At 52.4% G+C, this 19,712-nt stretch overlaps 1 protein-coding gene and 1 long non-coding RNA gene across 2 annotated transcripts; one reads left to right on the forward strand and one right to left on the reverse strand.

Moving 5' to 3' along the window:
• Positions 1–703: 703 nt before the first annotated feature.
• Positions 704–6,778, reverse strand: FOXF2 (forkhead box F2). The gene is made up of 2 exons (XM_045497611.1): positions 5,188–6,778; positions 704–1,634 (listed from the first exon to the last, which is right to left on the reverse strand). Exons 1-2 carry the CDS (start codon positions 6,368–6,370, stop codon positions 1,468–1,470), a joined length of 1,350 nt encoding a protein of 449 aa, XP_045353567.1. The 5' UTR covers positions 6,371–6,778; the 3' UTR covers positions 704–1,467.
• A 48-nt stretch (positions 6,779–6,826) lies between these two features.
• Positions 6,827–15,441, forward strand: LOC123608121. Its single transcript, XR_006717106.1, has 2 exons — positions 6,827–7,507; positions 11,376–15,441. It is a non-coding gene; the product is annotated as an uncharacterized LOC123608121 (long non-coding RNA).
• The last annotated feature ends 4,271 nt before the right edge of the window (positions 15,442–19,712 follow it).

Here is a 19,712-nt window from a genome sequence, read left to right on the forward strand (position 1 = left end):
CAGTCACAGGACACCTTTTTTTGAGGATGAGTACCTGCTTCTGTTACTCTCCAAAGAAATTAAAAGATCGAATGCTCACAGAACGCCCATTACCTCTCCACAGCCATCCGCCTCTGGACACTTTAGGATCTGACCACTACCCACAATAAAATGTAATCAACAAAACTGTGACTTGAAAAGGGGAAGCTGGTCCTATTCTTTGGATACCACTCCTTTCTTGCCTCCACTGAGCTCACAGGAGCCCAGGCTCAGCCCAGCCCTAGATGGTGACTTTCCACTCTGTCCCATCACTGCCTGCTGGTGGGGAAGAGCAAAGAGCAAAAGGCAAAACTCTCCTTGGCCACAGGAAAGAGAACAAAAGGGGCACGAAACTTGGTTTCCTCAAATCAGACTCTTGCTTTTCATTATCTTGCCTCGTTTTCTCTTAAGTTCCTTTTACCTTCTGGTTTTTGTTTAGCCAGAAAGAGCTAGGGTGAAGGAAAGAAAGAACAGAAGAAGTTCCTTCTTCTCTTTCTCTCCTGAGAAGACCCACAATCAGAACCTGGCCTGTGTTACTCAAGGCACAGACCCCACACCACGTCAATTATACAACTTGGAAAAAAAAAAAAAAACCCACAGTGTAGAGTTGCATTGCTGGCTGGCAGAGGAGAGAACCTGGTGATCCCAGGACACCAGTGGAGGAAATAGATCCCTAAAACAGCTATTTGTTATATATATTTTATTGAAAAAAATTTTACATCAAAATAGTTTGGCAAACTGTAAAAGTATACATAAGTGCAAATATATCCTTCTTTTAAAATACAAGCAAAGTGTGAGTATACACGAAAATCATAAAAATATCTTTAAAATATGGTGGTAGAAAACAACCTTGTAAAAAAACGTTGTATTGTCACAATACTGAAAACCACTTTCTTAAACTAGACACATTGTTTCTAAATACTTTCTTAATAATGTTCTTTGGCACCTGTATCCAAACTTAGTGTTTGGCGAAACAGAACTCTCTTACTTGGCTAGGCAACAAGATGAGGCTTTCTTGAAGTCTTGTGCTTAGCACTGCCTTTTTGAAAAGCACAAAAATTTTCATAGACAAAGAAAAACACACACACACAACTTGCGTTTTTCAGACCCTGATTACGGAAGGTAATGAAGATCCCAGAGTTACATGTTTATGTTTTTCATGTGGTAACTTTTTACCATCTCTGCTAAGAAGTTGAGTTCTCAGTTGGCTCTCCCCCTCACTGGGAGCCTGCACATATTCATATGAGGGGCATTACTTTACCAGGGGCTGTCCTTCTACCAATGGTAGACAAGTATCCGTGAACAGCGCTGGCCTGGGGATTCTGGCTAAGTGACCGGTGTGCTACTTACAGCTAGCGCCGTGCATATTGTGGGAGTCCACCTCAGTTACTTCTGCCCTGTGGAGGAAGAGAGCCGAGAGCGGCCTTGGCATGGCCTCCTTCCCTCCATTCACATGACACAGGGCTTAATATCCTGGCAGACGCTCTGGTGGTGGTGATGGTGATAATATGGCCCGCTTGCAGAGGGATGGAAAGAAGAAATGCCATTAAAGTTGAGGACAAAATCTTTTCTGTCGCACACTGGGGTAGAGTGATGCTGGTATCGAGGCAGTCCCACTGAAAGACGAAAGAAAAGAAAAACTCTTCACAAACAGTCTGAGGATGGGACATATCACTTTTTAAATTTTAACTTAACTCATGCCTTATTTTGATTCACGGTAAGAAAGGGGTTGATGTGTCCTTTTGTCTATTGTAACAAAACTGGTAGAGCAAACCCAATCTCCAGAAGTTTCTCAAAGTTTCAAACTGAGTCCGAGGAGGACTCTGCCATCACTATGTTTTGTTCTGATGTTACCCGCAAAGAGCACGATCTTCCTCTCAACCGAGTTGTAGAGTGTCTGAATTCCCCTATTATTCCTGGAGTCACGACAGCTTTAATCGCAGGGGGAGCACCAATACGGGAACCATTTGGCCCACGCTCTCTGATGGGGTCCTTAAACGCAGGGGTCCTGGACCTTGATGCCAAAGCCCCAGCTGCAGAGGCCAAGTCCCCTGCCCCAGAAACGCCACTGTCGCTCCCACTTCTAGTTTCAAGCCTCCTGTCTTATTTCCCAACTAAGTGGCCCAGTCAGAGTAGCAGGTCACAGCAGGGATTGTTCTTTGTCCCAAAAGGAGGTGACAGAAAACAATCCCTTTGCAAGACAAAGGGCCTGGAAGGAAAGTGCAGGTCATCGTAGGTCCTGAAAGTCTCAGGCTTCCTCTAGAGAAGCCCGACTCCAGGGAGCAGATAATGTCCTTCCATAAGCGCTCAGCTGCAGACCCAGACGTCCGGCAGCGCGGGCAGCCCCTGACAGAGTTCCGGGATGGCAGAGGACCGAGACAGCTCTCAGTCCTCTCCGCTGGGGCCGCTCCTCTGCCGAGGCCCTGAGCCCGGCCGTTGGGCGCCAACCCACTGCCGACTTTTGCTTTTGCTTTCTCGGCGCCTCCTGGCCCCGGGGCCCACTGGCCCGCGGTGTCCGCAGCGCGCCGGGGCCCAGACTTCTCCCGGATCGGGTCTGTTTCCGCACCGGGCTGGATTAGACCACTTAACCCGCGTCTTTCCTAGATACCCGTGCCTTATGGCACCATAAATCACACGTTGGTGCCGGGCCGGATTCGATTTTCAAGTGCGTTAAAACCGTTTTCGCCCGCCCGCAGCGTTCGCGCCCTGCTCTCGACGCTTTGGCCTGGCAGCATCCCAGGGCTTACGGAGCCACCAAGCTAAGTGGTCCCTGACTTGGGCTACATTTGTTGCCCGGTAACATCTATTGTCGCCAACGGCGCGCCGCACTGCTCTCGTAAAGCAGCAATAGGTCCTTGCGCTCCGGTGTGTGCTTGTTGTACACACAGGTGCCTTCACCCATCACGTTACAGCACTTCTCGGTGCCACTTCTATGATCTCAAAACAGCGGGACCCAGAGCTAAAGTCATACCTTAAGACCGAAGGCCGTCGTCAGCTTTTTGATGTGATCAGTGAGGGATAAAAGCCCTAGCTCCATCTTGAAAGGCTCACAGTACTTAACGAGGACTGCGGGGCCTCCCTGAGCACGCGGGCCTTGGCCTCCCTGTCTGGAGTGGGACCGCGGCCCCCGGTGGGTGTGCTGTGTGTGTGTGTGTGCGCGCGCGCGCGTGCGTGTGCGTCTGCTGGGGGAGACCTTCTTGGCCCACAGTCTCTGCCCTGCTGGGCCTCCCGTCTCCTCGCTGGGCCCTAGTCTCTCGGTGGCCCGCGGCCCCGCGGGCGGCGCACTCCTAACCAGGCGTCCTCGAACCCAGCCTGCTCCTGCTGAGCCCCTACCTCCTGTCAACTGGAGGTAGCCAACTAGGGCGGGGGGGGTGGGGGGGGACGGACAGAAGAAAGGGACCGGACCCAGAAGACAAGGGAAGGAGCAAAGCGTCCCGGTAGGCTTTGGCCCAATCCATGGCCTCCCCAGCATCCCTAAGCTCTGCCCAAAGGTCGTGCAAGACTCTCCGGGAAGGTCGCTGCGGGAGGCCGGCGTGCTTTGGTTCCGCCGTTTTCGTTCTCCAAGTGTCCTGTTTCCGGATCCCCGAATTTCTGGGACTTGTGCGTGTGCCCCGATGTACTGGGTGGGGCGAAGGTGGTCTCAAAGAAGAATCATAAGCCTCTTTCTTTTGAGTTCTTTTGTTTTTAATTTTTAGTGTAGTCTCACTGCAGCTGCGAAACCTCGGAATCTGGGTTTAAAGTGAGTAGAGCCTGTGTGGAGAGGGAGAACAGGGAAAGCAAGGAGGGCAGCGGGCAGGGCGGGAGAGGAGAAGTGGGCAGGAGAGTGGGGGAGTGGGCTCCGGCCTGGGGTGAGCAGTGATTGACAGCCAGTCCCAGGGGATTAAAAAAAGAGAGAGAGGGAAAGGTCGTCTGTATTGGTTACTTGTTGAAATTCCCATAAAAATTGAACAAGACTCTGCTCTCAGTGGGTTAAGTCAGGCTAAAATCCTCTCCCGTGTGGTCCTGCCGAGACTGTCTTTGTTTAGTTAACCTCTAAGACCCGCATTTAAAAGGCCTATTTGGGAAATTTCACCATCCAGGGAACCATCTTTTTGCCCATTTCTGGGCTTTCCGTGTCCCTTGAAGCTCTTGTGGTACACTGATTCACAAACATGTATATGTATGCATCATCCTGTGACATATTTTCTAAATGGGGTGAAAGGTAAGTGTGAGCTAGAGCACCATTTGATGGGCAAATTAGCCTGATTTTAATCCACAGGCTGTGGATGCTTCAGAGGGGTTAGTTAATGTGAGAGAGTTTATCTCCACTGTCCCCGTAAATATGGCTAAATATTCAAATTACCTCCTCCACCCCATCTCTCCCCCTCCTACCTTTCATCGCCTTTGGCAAGTCAGTAAATTTTCATAATCTTCAACCAACATAATTTACACCAGCAACACAAGTGAAGTCCAAGAGGCAAATATTTCTTGGGGGGGTGGAGCACGATGTGGGCCTCAGATCCTTCTGACCTAGGAAAGACTGGCCTCACCAAGGTTGGTGCTCTGTGTTGGGAGGTAAGGGGCTCCTCAACAGGCTGTTGCCCCTCCCCACTAGAAACACCTCCCTTCTGTGAAAGATCCTGCCCCCCCCCCTCGCTTTCTTCTCTGCCCTTCCCTCATTTCCCCTCCTCTCCACTCCTGCCCAGTTGCAACCCCTCCCCACCCACACCCTCAAGATACAGAACATCTCCCTTTCTGACGTTTACTTTGGGAGGAAAGCACAGCAAAACAAACTAAACACAGTCACACACAAAGGGAAGCAGATACAGCTCTTTGGCCAGGCTCCCCCAAGAACATTCTTTCTCTCTAAGCTAAGTCGGTCCTGAGACTTGAGACCTGCAGTCCATAGGGTCACCCAGAGACGCCAGGGAGGCAGGCGACTTTGCACCATCCTCTTGGCAGTGCAAATTCTGGAGGCCCAGCTCTTGGCCAAAGCTATGAGAGAAGGCAGTATGACCTCAATCTCTCCCCCTGATGGATAAGGTTCCCGTTCCCCTCAGCACCCGCTCCTCCCAGTGCCTTCAGACCCCTAGGTTTCGGCGACTCCCTGGAAGTTGCAGTAGCCCGGGAGCCCGAAAGCTTAGATAGAGGCGACGCCGCCAGCGGGCCGCTACCGGCTCACTGCGTTACCTGAGAGGTCCTCGCGGGCGTTCTGGTGCAGGTAGCTCTGCTCCAGCGAGTAGGAGGACATGCTCGAATGCAGGCCTGCAGAGGCCGCGGGGTTGCTGCTGGGAGTCAGGGAGGGCGGCTGCTTGAGGTAAGGCGAGGCGCCGGGCGAGCTCCAGTGCGCCGCAGGGCTCGTGTAGGGAGAGTGGCACTCGATGGCGCTTGCCATTGCTGGGGACGAGGGCACTGGGCTGCTGCTGCTGTCCGGGCCGTAGTCCCCTCCGCCGCCACCCCCAGCCGCGCCGACGCCCCCAGGCCCGGCGGGCACAGGGCAACTGGCCATGTAGGTGGAGCCCGGGTTGGGCGACATATGCGGGACGTGGTGATGATGGTGGTGGTGCGGGTGCGCGTGGCTCGGGGCGCCTGTGCTTGCGTCATAGCCCGCGGGCATCATGTCGAGGCCGCCGTAGCCACCCTGCCCGTGGCAACCGAGCGGCGCCGATGGGGGCGCCTGGAAGTCGAAGCCCTGCGGCAACAGTGAGGCCCCAAAGCCCAAGCCGCTCACTACGCGGTGGTACATGGGCTTGAGCGCCTGGCATTTCCGCCTGAAGCCGCGCGGCCGGCGGCGAAACGAGCCTTCCTCGAACATGAACTCACTGGCTGGGTCGATGGTCCAGTAGTGACCCTTGCCGGGTCGCCCGAGGCCCTTGGGCAGCTTGATGAAACACTCGTTGAGAGAGAGATTGTGGCGCACGGAGTTCTTCCAGCCCTGGTAGGCGCCGCGGAAGAAGGGAAAGCGCGCCTGCAGGAACTGGTAGATCTCGCTAAGTGTCAGGCGCTTGCTGGGCGAGCTCTGTATGGCCATGACGATGAGCGCGATGTACGAGTAGGGAGGCTTCTCTGGCCGCCGCAGCCCCGAGCTCGCCTTCTTGGCGCCCCCGCTCCCCGCGCTCGCGCCGCCGCCGCCACCGCCCGCGCTCTTGCAGGCTGCCGAGGAGGCGCTGGCCGAGTTGGAGGCGGAGGAGGAGGAGGCACAGGAGGCGGAGGACGACGACGAAGACGACGAGGTGGTCTCCAGAGCGGCGGCGGCGGGCGGCGGGCTCATCAGGGCGGCCTGGAGCGCGCCGGGGGCCGGGCTGCACGCGCGGCGGAGCGGGGCCGGCGGCGGGCGCGGCGGGGGCGGCGGCGGCCCGCCCTCGGTGGTCATCTGGGACCCGTGAGCCAGGCCGGGCCGCGGGGGCGGGCCCGGGGCCGGGAGTGGAGGCGCCGGAACGGGGTCGGCCCAGAAGCCCGGCGAGCGCCCTAGACCGCCGCTCGGGCTGCAGCGGTGGCCACTGCGAGCCAGAGCTTCGGCGTTGCCTCCCTCAGCTCCGCTGGGGCTTCTGGCGGCGGCGGCGGCGGGCCGGAGGCAACGCCCGGCGCATCCCTCCCCGGAGCCTCGGTCCCTTGTCTTGCGCAACGGCCTCCGGTCCCGAGGAACCAAAGCGGCCCGGGGCAGGGCAGCTGCGCCCGCGAGCTGGGACCGCGGCAGGGACCCCGGGGACGAGCCCGACGTCTCCCTTCAGGAGCGCTCCTCGCTCTGTCTCTCAGACTTCCTCCCTCCCGCGCCCTCCCCCCGGCCGCCCTCCCTCCCTCGCTCCGTCCCTCCACCCCCACCCCGCCCTGCCCCCTCCACTCTCCGCGCCGCCTTGGGGAGGGAGCGCTCGGCCTCAACGCTCACTCCTCCCCCCTCCCAACCTGGCTGCAGTCTCCAGCTCGTATCTTGCTCCCCTCTCTCCAGGGTTCTCCTCGGCCTTTTAATTCTTCTCTCGGCCACTTTCCCTCTCACCTACCCACCCTCTTTCAAACTGAGGGACTACAGACTCATTCACATTTTGCTAGGACGACCCCCATCCCCAGCAAAACTCGACCACCTATAACTTTATGAAATCTTCTTTCTCGTTGCCCCTTACAGCACCCCTGCCTCTCATCCCCAAAACCAGCCAACCCCTCAGAGCGGACCCACCCATGCTTCTCCTCTCCGTTCTCCTCCCCCTTTCCCTCTGCTCTCTCCTCCGCCCTCCTCTCCCTCCATTCACCCCCACCCGGTCTTCATCCCCCTCCTCATATCCCTCCCACCTCCCCCTTTTCTCCTCCCCCTCCTCCTTCCTCCTTCTCCTCCTCCTCATCCTCCTCCTGTCTCATCCTGGGCCGAATGGTGCGGCCGCTCGTGCTGGTGCTGCCCTCGCCGCCCGCCGGGAGCCTCCTTAGCTGCCTTCCCCCTGTGCCCGCACTGACACCATCTGTCAACTTCATTTAGACATTGCAGCCCTCAGCCACACGCCAGGGTGTCACACGCCCAAAGGTAAAGTTCCATCCTCTCTCTTTCTGACAGGGCCTGTAAGCTCCGCAACAGTTGCTTAGCAGAGGGCGAGAAGCTGGGGCGCCGCAGAGACTCCCTCCCCGCCCCCCTGTGCCTCCCCCCCCCCCCACCGCGTTACTGCGGAGGAGCAATCCTGGAGCAGTTTCAGAACTTTAAGCAGAGGGGTATAGATAGAGAAAAAAACCAAAGTTTAGAGACTCTGGAAACCCAGTCAAATAGGATTCATGTTTGCCTTTGTTTCCACTTCCTTTCCTTTTTCCATCTGATGTTTTGAAAGAAAAGAAAAGAAAAAAAAGGAAAGAAAGAAAAAATGCAGAAAGAAGGCTGACACTGAGTGAGATAAGTAAGATAGCTGTATTTATATTCAGTCCTGAAGGGGTAACTGTCACTAGATTTACAATCCTTAGTCTCAATGCTGTCCACCAAAAAACTGTGCCATCTTGAAACTACCTTATGTAGGAGAACACTCCACCCCAGTGTGGACAATTCTTCTCTAAGTAAGAGTCAGGCTGGGAGAGAGGATGTGCCCTCGGGAGGAATCACTTCCAATGAGACCCGACAGTTAGTTATTGGATTACACGTGCAAGGAAATGTAGTCTGACCAGGGACAGGGGCTGGAAGTGGGAGGAGGAGAGCCGGAGGCCTGGGAGCTGGCCTGGCCACACAAGGACTGATGGGGGAGGCCCAGAAGGGAGGTGCTGCAGACCAGAGGACAAAATGGGAGGCTGGGCTGGGCACCCCTCTGTGTCTACTCCAAAGGGACTAAGGTGCAAGTATGTGTGCTGGGGAGCCTGGGGGGGGGGGGGTAGGACAAGAGAATCCGAGATTGGTCCGGGATCCAGAGAAAGGCCAGCTGCCAAAAGCCTTGGAACAGAACCGAGGCAGTGGGGTGGCACTAGCTATCTGTGCCCCTGGAGATACTGAATAGAGAATCTGCTCCTGACTGAGTGTGCTGGTGGGGCTGTAGAAGCTGAGGAGAGGGAGGAGTGGGAGGGGGGAAGCTGGGGGCTGGGCTGGGGCTGGCCCCAGACAGTGACCTGAAGTTGAGTGGAAGCAGGCTTTTTCCATCAAACCCTGCCTGGATACCACACACAGAGACCGAGTGTCAGTTTACTGCCCTGAGCCGGGCTCCTTTTCCCTAAGCTCCACAGTAATTAGACAAAGAAAACCTAAATTAGCTGAACAGGCGTCGACAGCTTCCTCCAGAGCACCCCTGGTACCTACATGGGAATGTGTCCGAAAATGGCTTGATTGTAGCCGAGAGTCAGCTAAGAAAACACGGCTAAAATGAACTCAGTTTACCGCTCATTTCCAATAGAAAAAAGAAACAAGTCAGTCTTTTCCGGATGGGATGTTTTGATTGAGTTGGGGTAGGGGTTTGGCAGTTGTTTCTACTTCTAAGAATTTCTTTCTGAGTGACTTGGGAGCATATTTTGGGGACGGATACCCATTTATTCATGGTATTTTTTCTCTTACCCCCTTTTGTCATTTTACATGGAATAATTTAAATGTAAGTAAGTATACATGGTAGGCTCACTACATCAATGCTTTAAATGTCTGAAAAATAATCAAATACAACAGAAACTGGAGTGAGGAGAACACATAGTATCTAAAAGGAATCCCACTGACATAGCTTTCAGTGTGTGTGTGTGTGTGTGTGTGTGTGTGTGTGTGTTTAGTGGGAAGAGAATTGGCCCAGATGGAAACATAAGGAAAAGGAAGGCAATCATCTTATTTGTAGGTGGGGGTGATGGACAATAGATTTTTGGAAAATTCAGCAAGCAAGTCAATATCACTGTTGCTGAACCCTCTCTGACTGTCCACACCTAGGAATTCTATGTACATTGGATCTCAGACCCTAAAACGTTTTAGGACCCAGAGACTGAAGAATAAAAACCACCTACCCTAAAATCCAAGCAGGCTAAAATAGCAGGGATTTTTAAAGGCTCCCTTTCCTATCCAATCCACGTGACAATGGTATCCATTTTACCTAAACTCTTCAAACTTGCAAGAAGTACCACTTATACTTTGCTGAGTGTTACAGGAGGCTAGACAGGTCTTAGAAAGACTGTAAGCATTGTAGTTACAGTTCCAGCCAGGAGCAGCTCAGCTGTCTTGAAGCCTTTTTCTCTCTCCGGGGATCTTAATACTGCTCTGCACTCCACAAAAAATATGGAGGTTGGTGACCTTAGTTATCAGAGCAGGAAGAGGCTTTTCTCTGAAATTCTTTCTTGGAGACCCCACTTTTTTTTTTTTTTTTCAACGTTTATTTTATTTTTGGGACAGAGAGAGACAGAGCATGAACGGGGGAGGGGCAGAGAGAGAGGGAGACACAGAATCGGAAACAGGCTCCAGGCTCTGAGCCATCAGCCCAGAGCCTGACGCGGGGCTCGAACTCACGGACCGCGAGATCGTGACCTGGCTGAAGTCGGACGCTTAACCGACTGCGCCACCCAGGAGCCCCAACCCCACTTTTGCCTATGGAAACTTCCCCTGACAGGGACCCCCAAGTCAAGAAATACTAACCCCCGAATTTGTTCCTTATAGACTTCACAGGTAGAAGTTTTTCCACTCATATGTCACCACCACCTGACCTAAGTACAGTTATCTCCCCTTAGCCATAAGGAGACCGGGGTTCAGAAAGATCAGATGACTCACTGCAAGTCACACCTGGGGAAATAACAAAGCTGGCCTATAGTGGGGGGGGGGGGGGTCTGGGATCCCAATCCAGTGCTGCTTCCACACATTGCAGTGAAACCTCTCAACTTTGTTTTAATTACTGATTTATACAGAACTCCTGGGTAAGAATGCATGCAGTAACAAGTCATGTCAAATTCTTTATCTCTGGCAAGAATATCTGAATTTCTGTTTAGCAGACAGTTTAAGAGGAAAGTTGTCTCTGCAACATATCCTTGCTTAGGACAGTTCCCTCTCTCCGAAGTCCTTTCTTATGGTGGTGAGCTCTTCCTTACTTCCATTGCCTTATAAACAACAAAAATCTAGATTTATTTTTTCTTACTGGAAGGAAAGGTATTATCGTTCGTTAAAATGAATATAGATGAGCCCAGGCTGCTCCTTGCTTAACCAGAAATACAGGGCGTCGAGTGTAACCGCCCTCTGTCCATCCTCGGTGCTCTGACCCTCTTTGGTTGACTGTGTCCGCCTGGGCTGCGGGTTCCTTTCCCGCTCCAAACCCCAAGGCCCCGCCCCTGCTCCTGCGCTGGGGAATGTAAACTTCGGGAAGCTTGGGTTTCTCCGATTTTGTTTTGTAATCGGCGTTTCATTCTAGGAAATCTCTTCATTATTGCGGTTTAAATTTTATGTTCTTAGCATACTTCCTCTGCTTCGTGGGTTTTACATGAAATGGCTTAGACTAAACCAGTTACCCACCGGAGAGACGCATCCGCACCGACACTGTTTACCGCCATCCAAGACCTCTCCTCCTCGGGACACTCTAGCTCTGCTTGCCCCTCCCTTCCTTCCGTCAGCCCGGCCGGAGCAAAGCCTCTTCCCAAATCGGTCTGTAACTGACCACTGTATTCACCCTGTGTTTTGGTACAAAGTTAATATGTGTAGAGGATTCTCTAGCTCCTGCGAGGCCTTTCTAGATGGGTACGGTGGGAACTCAATGCTGAGGCGCAGGGAGTGTCAGCTTGTTTGAGGAAACCAAGGAAGACCACGAGCCTGCACGACGCAGAGGCCCCCCTAGAAATTTTAATTTATAGTAGAAAATCTGGCCAGGAGGCCAGGAGGCCATGAGAAGGCGCCCAGGAGAGGGGAACTTGGCAAGGAGGGTTAATGGTGGGAATTTTACACCCTTCTCAGTGTCTGCTCTTCTTCCTCGGTCCAGAAACCCCCAGACCTCCGGGCTTGAATGAACACCAGCCACCCAATTCCAAATGTTTATTTGGATAGATTCTTCCGCTCTCCAAACGCCTGTCCCGGGCAGGGCTTTTAATAGCCACCTTCCTGAGAGATCCGCGAAAGCCCCCATCTCCTGGGCCTGGAGGTAGACCTGATTTGATACCTGGCTTGGCCTAGTCTGAGGTGCTTGAGGAGGAAGTAAAAAGGGGTCCAATCTTCCAGAGCCCCATATGGTGACTGCGCCTCTTCCTGTCTCCACACTTCTCAGATTTCGAGGCCCTAGAGCCCTTCAGTTGGGAGACACAACTTTGGTATACTTCCAGGAACAGGACCCATCTGCCCTCAGGCCCTGACCCGGGTGCCAGCGCATTGGTACCAGGCAGGGCACCTTGAGAGCTCAAGCGGACCAGTGGACCACCCTTAGGCTTCTTCCACCGCCTACTGAGTTTATGGGTGGGGCTTGAGAAGAAGGTTTCCTTCCTAGGCATTGCCATTCCTCCTAAAAGGCAGCTCTGATGCCTGCAGCAACAAGAGAAAAGGGGCAGTGCTGGGAAAGACACAGTCGGTGCGCCCCTCCGACGGGGCAGGAATGAGAGGACTCCCAGCAGCGAAGGAAAATTAGAGAAGCCTGTCCCACACATTCCCAGTGTTGGGAGAAAAAAAGGCAGAAGCAAGTGTGGGTGCTGGTGCCCCTCAGCACGGAAATTTTGCATCCACTTGTGCTGCTGTGAGGGGAGTCCCTGTTGATGAAACAAACCAGTGAAGCCAGGGCCTCTCAGGATATTTTGAGCTCGGCATTACTTCTGCGCCCACCTTGCTGTGCCTCCAGCCGCGGGGCCCGCGCGCCCCCTACTCTGTGGCACCACGCTTTTGAGGCGCCCCTCGCCCACTGCTTCTGCCTGTTAAACCAGGCTCAGGAGGAAGGTGGCTGGGCCCCACGCGCTCAGCGCACAGCCAGCCGGAGGGACAGGACCACCTGGGAGGCGCCCTTGGGTCCGGAGAGGTTAGCCTCAGGCACTGAACGAGGGAGGACGCTCGCGGTGGGCTGCGGAATTCATCAGCCAAATGCGTCCGGAGGTTGCGAGGATTTGTCTCCAACGCCCCCCGACGTAGGAGCTTCGCCGGCCCGCTGTGGGGCGGCAGGTCGGGAGGCGCCCTGGAGGTCCCAACTCAGCCGTGGTCGGTTTTTCTTCACGTGTTTGACTTGTCTCGTCTCCCTTTGCCCTCCCCTCCCCCCAAATAAATAAATATCTCCAAGGGCAGCGAACTCCGCGGGCGCCGGGCCCTGCGCGCCGCGCCGCGATGGATGAACTTCCTGGAGCATCAAAACTCTCCTCCTGTCCTCCCTGCTGAGCTCAGGATATGGGGCGCGCTTGCTTCTCTTCAGAAAAGGAAACGTAGCTCTTCCAAAAATATAAATCAGCGCTGACGTCCAAATATTTCTTTTGTCCTCCAGCATCCTCTGTGGGAATAAATAAAACGTGCTCGGCGCCCAGAGCCTGACTCGGGACCTCAGGCGCCCAGACGCCGCCTTGGAGGAGCTGCCTTTCGGGAGCCCTTCTTGTCATCCATCCCCCATTACTCTCCTCCCTGCCCCCAGACCCCGATCTGGCAGTGGATCCCTGTTTTGGGATGCGGCCTGACCACTGGTCGTGGAAGGAGGACAGCTCGTTGGTGGACCCTGGGGCTCAGAGGACGAAAGGCCCGCAAGGCCAGCACCGGGGGAAGCCAGCGCTCGCCAGTGCTAGGACAGAAGAAGAGACCGGGAAAACACCGGAGACCGTGGCTCTCTGAGAAAGCTGAGGCCTCCTATCCTAGACGAAGCCCCAAAGCTGCCTCTCTAAGCTGGCCTTGCTTTTGAGATTTCCAGTCTTCCCAGGGAGCTAGCAGTCGCCCGTTTCCCTATCGGCATTCAGTAGTCCATGTCTGCGGCCTACACGATCCTGCGTGGGGCATCTCTGAAGGCTGTTGCCCATGAGAGGAAGGGGGCTTTTCAGCGTCAGAGGCTACCTCATTTCCTTGGCTTGGTTCTAGGTGTTGATCCCATGAAAGCCAAGGGATAGCTTGAGCCAGATCATCCTTACTTCCCACCCTAAATCTCCCTCCTCCAATTTGAAAGAGATGGACAGATTTTGTTTGGGGCTTCGAAAAGAAATCTATAGAAACAGAAGACTCCTAGTGCATCAAGAGGGACTGATGTTGGCTCTGGAACCTCCACTTCCTGCTCTCTTGACACCCTGGTGTTGAGAGCCCACCAGCCTTTCGGCTGTCACCCCTCCCTACCCCCAATGAGTCACCCTGCGGCATCCTTGCGGTGAAGCCCAAAAGGGTTCCGTGGCTGAAAGATCCTGGCAAGGAGTCTCCACCTGCCCGGGGCCCATTTGCCCTCTCTCACTCCCTCATACCCTTCCCCTTGGCCGCAAATATTCTTTTCCAGGCCTGGTTCCTCCAGGCCGGGAGGTGGGGGCTGTTTTCCAGCTGCCCCCTCCCCTCTCCAGGGGGGTCTTTATTGATGAGCTGCCTGGAAAAACCCCCGCCCAAAACGTCCCAGAAGGGTTTAGACAATCCATCACCCACCACTTCAAGAATGCTTCCTCCCTTTCAAACACAATCCTCGCACACCAGGCGGGCTGCGGTGGGGAGGGGCGCGCACTTGAAAAGAAAGCAGCTATATAATCAACGTCAAACCATCCCGCAACCTTTCGGAAACAGGGACTCAGGCCAAAAATCTCTCCAAATGATTTACGCGGCCCTCGTCGCCCTCCCCTCCATCCTCTGCTTTGACTCTCCCCTGTGCTTGCCGTCGCGCGGCCGGCACGGCAAACGCATATCCCTACTCTGCATTGAACATCAACACTAAAAGCTTTTCCGTGGCCGTAGTTTGCATTTTAGGAGAAAGCGTTTTTCGTCTTGGGGATCAAGGAGACATGCTTTGGGGCCTGGTCAGAGTGCCCTGGCTGGTGGGGAGGAGTGAACTGGGAAGGCTGGGCATGGATTTGTGGAGTCGTCAAATAAGTGTCACCTTCCCTCCCTCCAAAAATCCTTGGATTTTGCGGTGTTGCGGGCTGCGCCTCGCCTTTTCTTGGGTGCAATTGGAGGAAAAGCAGGAGTTCTTTTCATTTCCGCTGGGTGGCGCCAGGCTCTCGGGAATCGTGGTCGGAGAGGCTGCCCTGCGCTCCTCCAAAGGCGCAGCTCCCTCTCCCTCACCTGCCCAAGGTTTCTGACGCAGCCACTGAGGTCCGGGCTCCCCGCAGCCGCGTGTCCCAGACCCTAGGTTCCTTCAAAAATTATCGTCTGCCTAGTACTGGGTTGACCATCTTAGGGCACCTTTCCTACCCCCGCATGCCGTTAACATTTAAAGAAGAAAATAAGTTACGTACTTGGCACTGCTCTGTCGAAGTGCGCTCTCTCCGTGGCAATCATGCTTACGCCATGCTGAAGAAATTCAGGATTCAGTGCAGCTGTTTTGGTTTCTTGAAGCAAGGGGCAGAAGGCTGGGTCTTCATTTGTAAGTTACATACCCGGAGCTCCTGGCGTTTTCCTGACATCTAGTAGAAAAGAGACAGACCACCGAACGTTTGGTGAAGCCAGTTCCAGTCCGCTGTTCAGCAAGGTATCCTGGAGAAGGCACTTTCTTCTGCCTTAGCGTTCTCATCCGTGAAGAGGTTCCAAGAACTCTTTCTCCTCTTCTGGGTCTACAGTGACAGTAATACGACTTTTTGCTTTTATTATTTCTCATTCCTTTTGGCTGAAGAAAGCCAGGCAGCTTCCTAAATTTATGCTGGTGAAAGTCTACGAGATAAGGGGAACTTTGGAGGTCCTGTTGGGGAAGGCTGAATACAAAAGACAGGCGATCAATAGGTAGGAGTGAACTGGGATTCCAGAAAGCCAAGGGAACTAGATTTCGGACCTGAGCTGAAGATGTCAACCACTGGTCTTCCTCTGCAACATGGTATAAGGAACTGGTTTTTTCTACTGCAACTGACTTTTATTTTCAAAATTCTAAAAATTAGATTTATATACAATAAAGCACACTTATTTACATGAAAAAATTGAGATTTTATTTTTCTTTTTACACTTTTATTTAAAATGAAAAGGCTCATAGTACCCAGAAGTAGAGAGGGTATACAATAAGCTCTCTCTTCAATACCCATCACCTAGATATAACAATTATGAAGATTTTGCCACACTCGCTCCATTTTTCTTTTCTATTTTCATTTTGCTGAAATATTTTAGGGCAAATCCAGACATCATGTTTTAAAAGTGCACCTTATTACTCCTAAACACACCCACAAGTTCTAGCTCTTTCATACCTAAAATTATATTTTGGTGCAGACAAGCACACTTCCTTGGGGAAATTGGAAATAGGCTGGAACATTGTTCTGGATGTGTATCTTACAAACAGAACTCTCCATCTTTCTCCCCCCTCCTCCCAAGTGACTTCCAGCCCCAAATATCTAGAGTTTCTCCTGGCTGCTAAAACTGCCAAGAAGTATACAAACTTTCCCTCCCCCACCTTCAATGGGGTTGGGTGAGTACTTTAGCAACAAGCTGTGAAAAGGGGAGTTAACCCCACATTGCTTCCATATATGCATACCAGATCACACATACAGAATTTATCACAAGATCACACGTGGCCTTTGAATATATCTATCCCTATGTATGTGTGTATATGTTTATCCATATAGTATACTATCCATATAGTAGTTTCCAAATCATTTACCGAGACCAGGAAAAAATTTTTCATACTATTTGGAAGTGCTTGTGAGAAGATTTTGGGCTAGGGTGGAGGGGGAAAGGGATCCTGGGGGATGGCCCACTGGTTGGTCTGTATCCCCAACCCTCAGTCCACACCAGGACTCTGTACAAATATTTCAGAAATATTTGTTATTGACTTGTCTGATTTTTTTCTGCTCCCTCAAAGAATATGTTACCTTTGTTCTTAGCATTTCCCTCATCCTCAGAGCAGATGAATAGTGACATGATGCTCATAGGTGTCTTTAGATTTTGTTTGACAATTGCACCTGCTCCTGACGACCTTGAATAAGTCTGAGCTTCAATTCCTACTCTTTTTTTGTAAAATGGAAATAATAAAAATTTAAAAACAATACGTCCTTCTGTGATGATTACAAAGATGAAATAAAAATTGTAAAAGTACTAACATTTGACATGTACACATTTACACTGATATCTTTGGCCCAATCCAACAAAAGCGCCGTTTAGTCTTAAGGTACTTCTTTAAATTTTAGGCGTACTTGAGAAATTTCCTTCCCTGAGCAATCGCTTATATGCTCCTTGGTTTTGTCCCTAATAAGGAAATGATGGTGGGTCCATTGTCTACAAGTTTAAGTAAGTCCGCCTCTGAGGGCTGGGGTCTCTGCTCTCCGAGTGTGTTCAGGCTGAGGGTGGCGCTGCATGGCTCCACAGTGAAAGGCTAATACTCCCTGGGAGTCGGGGAACGTTTCTCTTAGACGGGATCACGCGGCCCCCGGAGGAATCCGACTCTTTCGCAGCACCCGGGCTCAGACGCGCGCCCTCTCAGTGCGGTGGGTCCATGCCCGGTGGCCCGAACAGGGTACTGTGGCCAGGGTGCGGTGTATGTGTGTGTGTGTGTGTGTGTGTGTGTGTGTGTGTGTGTGTGTAGCTGAGCTCTGTCAGAGGAGCTCACTCGAGTGACTACCTCGCGGAAGCTCCCGCTTAATAATGTTAGGTTTTTGAGCGGCCCAAGTCTGTGTGACTTGTTTTGGCTCCTTGGGGGACGAGCCATCAACAGCTGATTTGCACTCGAGGAATCTTTGGTTTTCGAGATCCCGTGAGAAAAGCGTGAAAACGCGGAACAAAAACTTGCCGGCTCGATGCAGCTTGAAGCTGCCAAGGGCGCCTTGCAGATTCCTCGCGGACGTGGGCCGCCAGTGCAGCGCCCACGGAGTTTGCTTGTTTTAAGCGGAATTTTCCTCCTTTCCCCTCCATTTCCCGTTTGCAAGAGGCGCAGACTCTGGACGGGCTTGTGTGGTGTGGTGGCAGGCGAAGAACCCTCGCCGTTCACCGTAACCACAACGCCCGGGCAGCAGGGTGGGTCCCTACCCTCCTGTATGCCGGCGTACAAAAGGGCCACTGCTCAACACCCCTACTCCACCTCACTGGGCTCTCAAAGCTCTGAGTCTGAAAACGTTACCTGCAATTTGAAATACTAAGGTAGTAAATGCTTTCAGTCCACTTAATTATTTTCTGTGTACGCCTCGCCCCACCCTCACCGCCCCAGTACACCTTGCACATACCAGTTACCTGACCTTGAGCAAGTTAACTTTATTTTTCCGGACTTCACTTTTGTCATTTCTGTAGTTGGGATGATAATAATAGCTTCCCCCATGGAGTTGCTAGGAGGATTAAACGAAATAATACAAACCGAGCTGTAGAACAGCGTGCGGCACGTCGGGAGCGCTCAACACGCATTGACCTCAAAACTGGCTGTGCGGATTCCTCTGACCTTGGACGGATTTCGGCTAGCGCGGCGGCAGAGCTTTCTCCCGGTGACTTCCGGTTGTGGTCCGAGGGGCAAAGCCAGAATTGGGCCCCGGCGCGTGTTCCAGCCCCAACCAAACTCTTGGGCTTTGTTTTAGTTTTGAGATTCGATTAAAAATTAAGCGTTAGAAAAGAAGCTGGAAGTAAATACAAAAAGGCCCCGGTAGGACCTTTGGGCCGAAGGCTCACGCCCGGAGCAGCAGCGCGCGGCGGCCGAGAGGCTTCTAAGAGCGACGGCTAAAGCGCGCTGGGGCGGGTCCATCTCTTCGGGAAGGGGACTTGCGGCTGAAGTACGACTTGGTATAGGGCTACTTCTCCGTGCCTCGGCCCCATCACTCGGTTCGCTTAGTGCGGTCAGATTGCTTGGGGTGCTGGGTGCCTTGGGCAGCGGTGCGCTACTGCGACCCCAAAGTGGGAGTGGAACGGAAACGCAGGGCACAGACAGAGGGCGACAGCCTCAGAAGCTGGGGGTGGAAAGCGGAGAGAGCATTTTCATTTTAGTGCCTTCGACGTTTCCCCTGTATGATCCTTGGCCAGGTTCGTCTCCGTCCAGGACTGGGGTCCAAATACTGCTTGGAAAAGGCAGACAATAAATGGCCATTCCTCGGCTGTCGGCCTTTGCTTGAGATCGGCGTGGTCCTCTTCAGGACAGAGGGCCTGAGCACAAAGGGCAGACTGGCTCCTCCAAGGTCGAAAACGTCCCCCGCAGCGGGACACCAGGGGCAAAACCTCAGGCAGAGCCGCCTCTCTCAGGCACTTTGGTTAGGACGGCGTTCGTTTTCTGGACGCGGCTACTCCGCCGGACCAGGAGGGGGAGGGTAAGAGGGGAAGTGACCTCTTGAACCTCATCAAATGCAAATCCTATAAGAAAATTTTTAAGGAAAGAAAAGCGGAAGGACAGGGAAATGGAGAAACGCGGAGTCCACCTGAGGCTTGAATGGCCTTTTTAGAATTCCAGGCCCCTGGGGCTTGCAGACTTCTCTGCGGTAGACCGAAGATTGGTAATAAACTTTGGATTTTCCCTCAGGAGAGTGAAGCTACCAGCTGACTTCCTCCAATATGCATATTTTACATATATAAACACCTTAGCAGTTTAATAGCCATTTAAACAAATCATTCACATAAAATCTTACTCTTAAAACGATCAGGAACAAAATAGTTTTTCTTTATCCTAGTTCTTCTTCTTCCTTCTTTTCATTACCGTTTTTCGTAGCTAAGTTTTCATGTCCCAGTTGGTGGCCAAAGTGTTTTTATATGTAATTTTGCTGTCCGTTTAATTGTAAGGATCCACATGACTTTCCCTATCAGCATGGATCTAGGATAGATTCAGAATTTTATTTTCCCAATTGGAAGGATATATTTTTTGGAAAAAACAAATGACCCTTTTGTTTGGCTCTTGTGGGTTGTTAGCTAGGCCATGGGGATGCTAGTGGAGTGTTCCATCACACAATCTTAATGAGAGACTCTGCTGTGACCAGTTCTTGGCTTTAAAAAAGACTGACCTACTTGATGACTCAGATATTCACCTAATTTACTCTCCAAGTCTCTGGAGTTAAAATGTTAAGAATTTGAAAAGCTGTGAGTTTTCATTTGTCAACTTTTCATTAAGCAAAAGAGGAGGCTCATGAAGTTTTTTTTTTTTTTCTTCCCCCATGGAATGGAAATGATGTTTGAAGACATCAAAATATAAACGAAATTTCCCGGACCCATGTCTTAGAAGAAAATGGGTGTGGAAAGTTAAATAGGCCAACAGGGCATATAGGATTTGGAGATGGAGCCTGGGAGAAGCAGGGACTATGCA

This window comes from Leopardus geoffroyi, chromosome B2 (assembly GCF_018350155.1).
Source record: "Leopardus geoffroyi isolate Oge1 chromosome B2, O.geoffroyi_Oge1_pat1.0, whole genome shotgun sequence".
NCBI lineage: Eukaryota > Metazoa > Chordata > Mammalia > Carnivora > Felidae > Leopardus > Leopardus geoffroyi.

Coding starts and splice junctions, on each gene's coding strand:
- FOXF2 (XM_045497611.1), bottom strand. CDS start 6,370: ATGACCACCGAGGGCGGGCCGCCGCCGCCCCCGCCGCGCCCGCCGCCG. Junction 1,635..5,187: donor CGCCCGCGAGGACCTCTCAG/GTAACGCAGTGA, acceptor TTCGTCTTTCAG/TGGGACTGCCTCGATACCAG.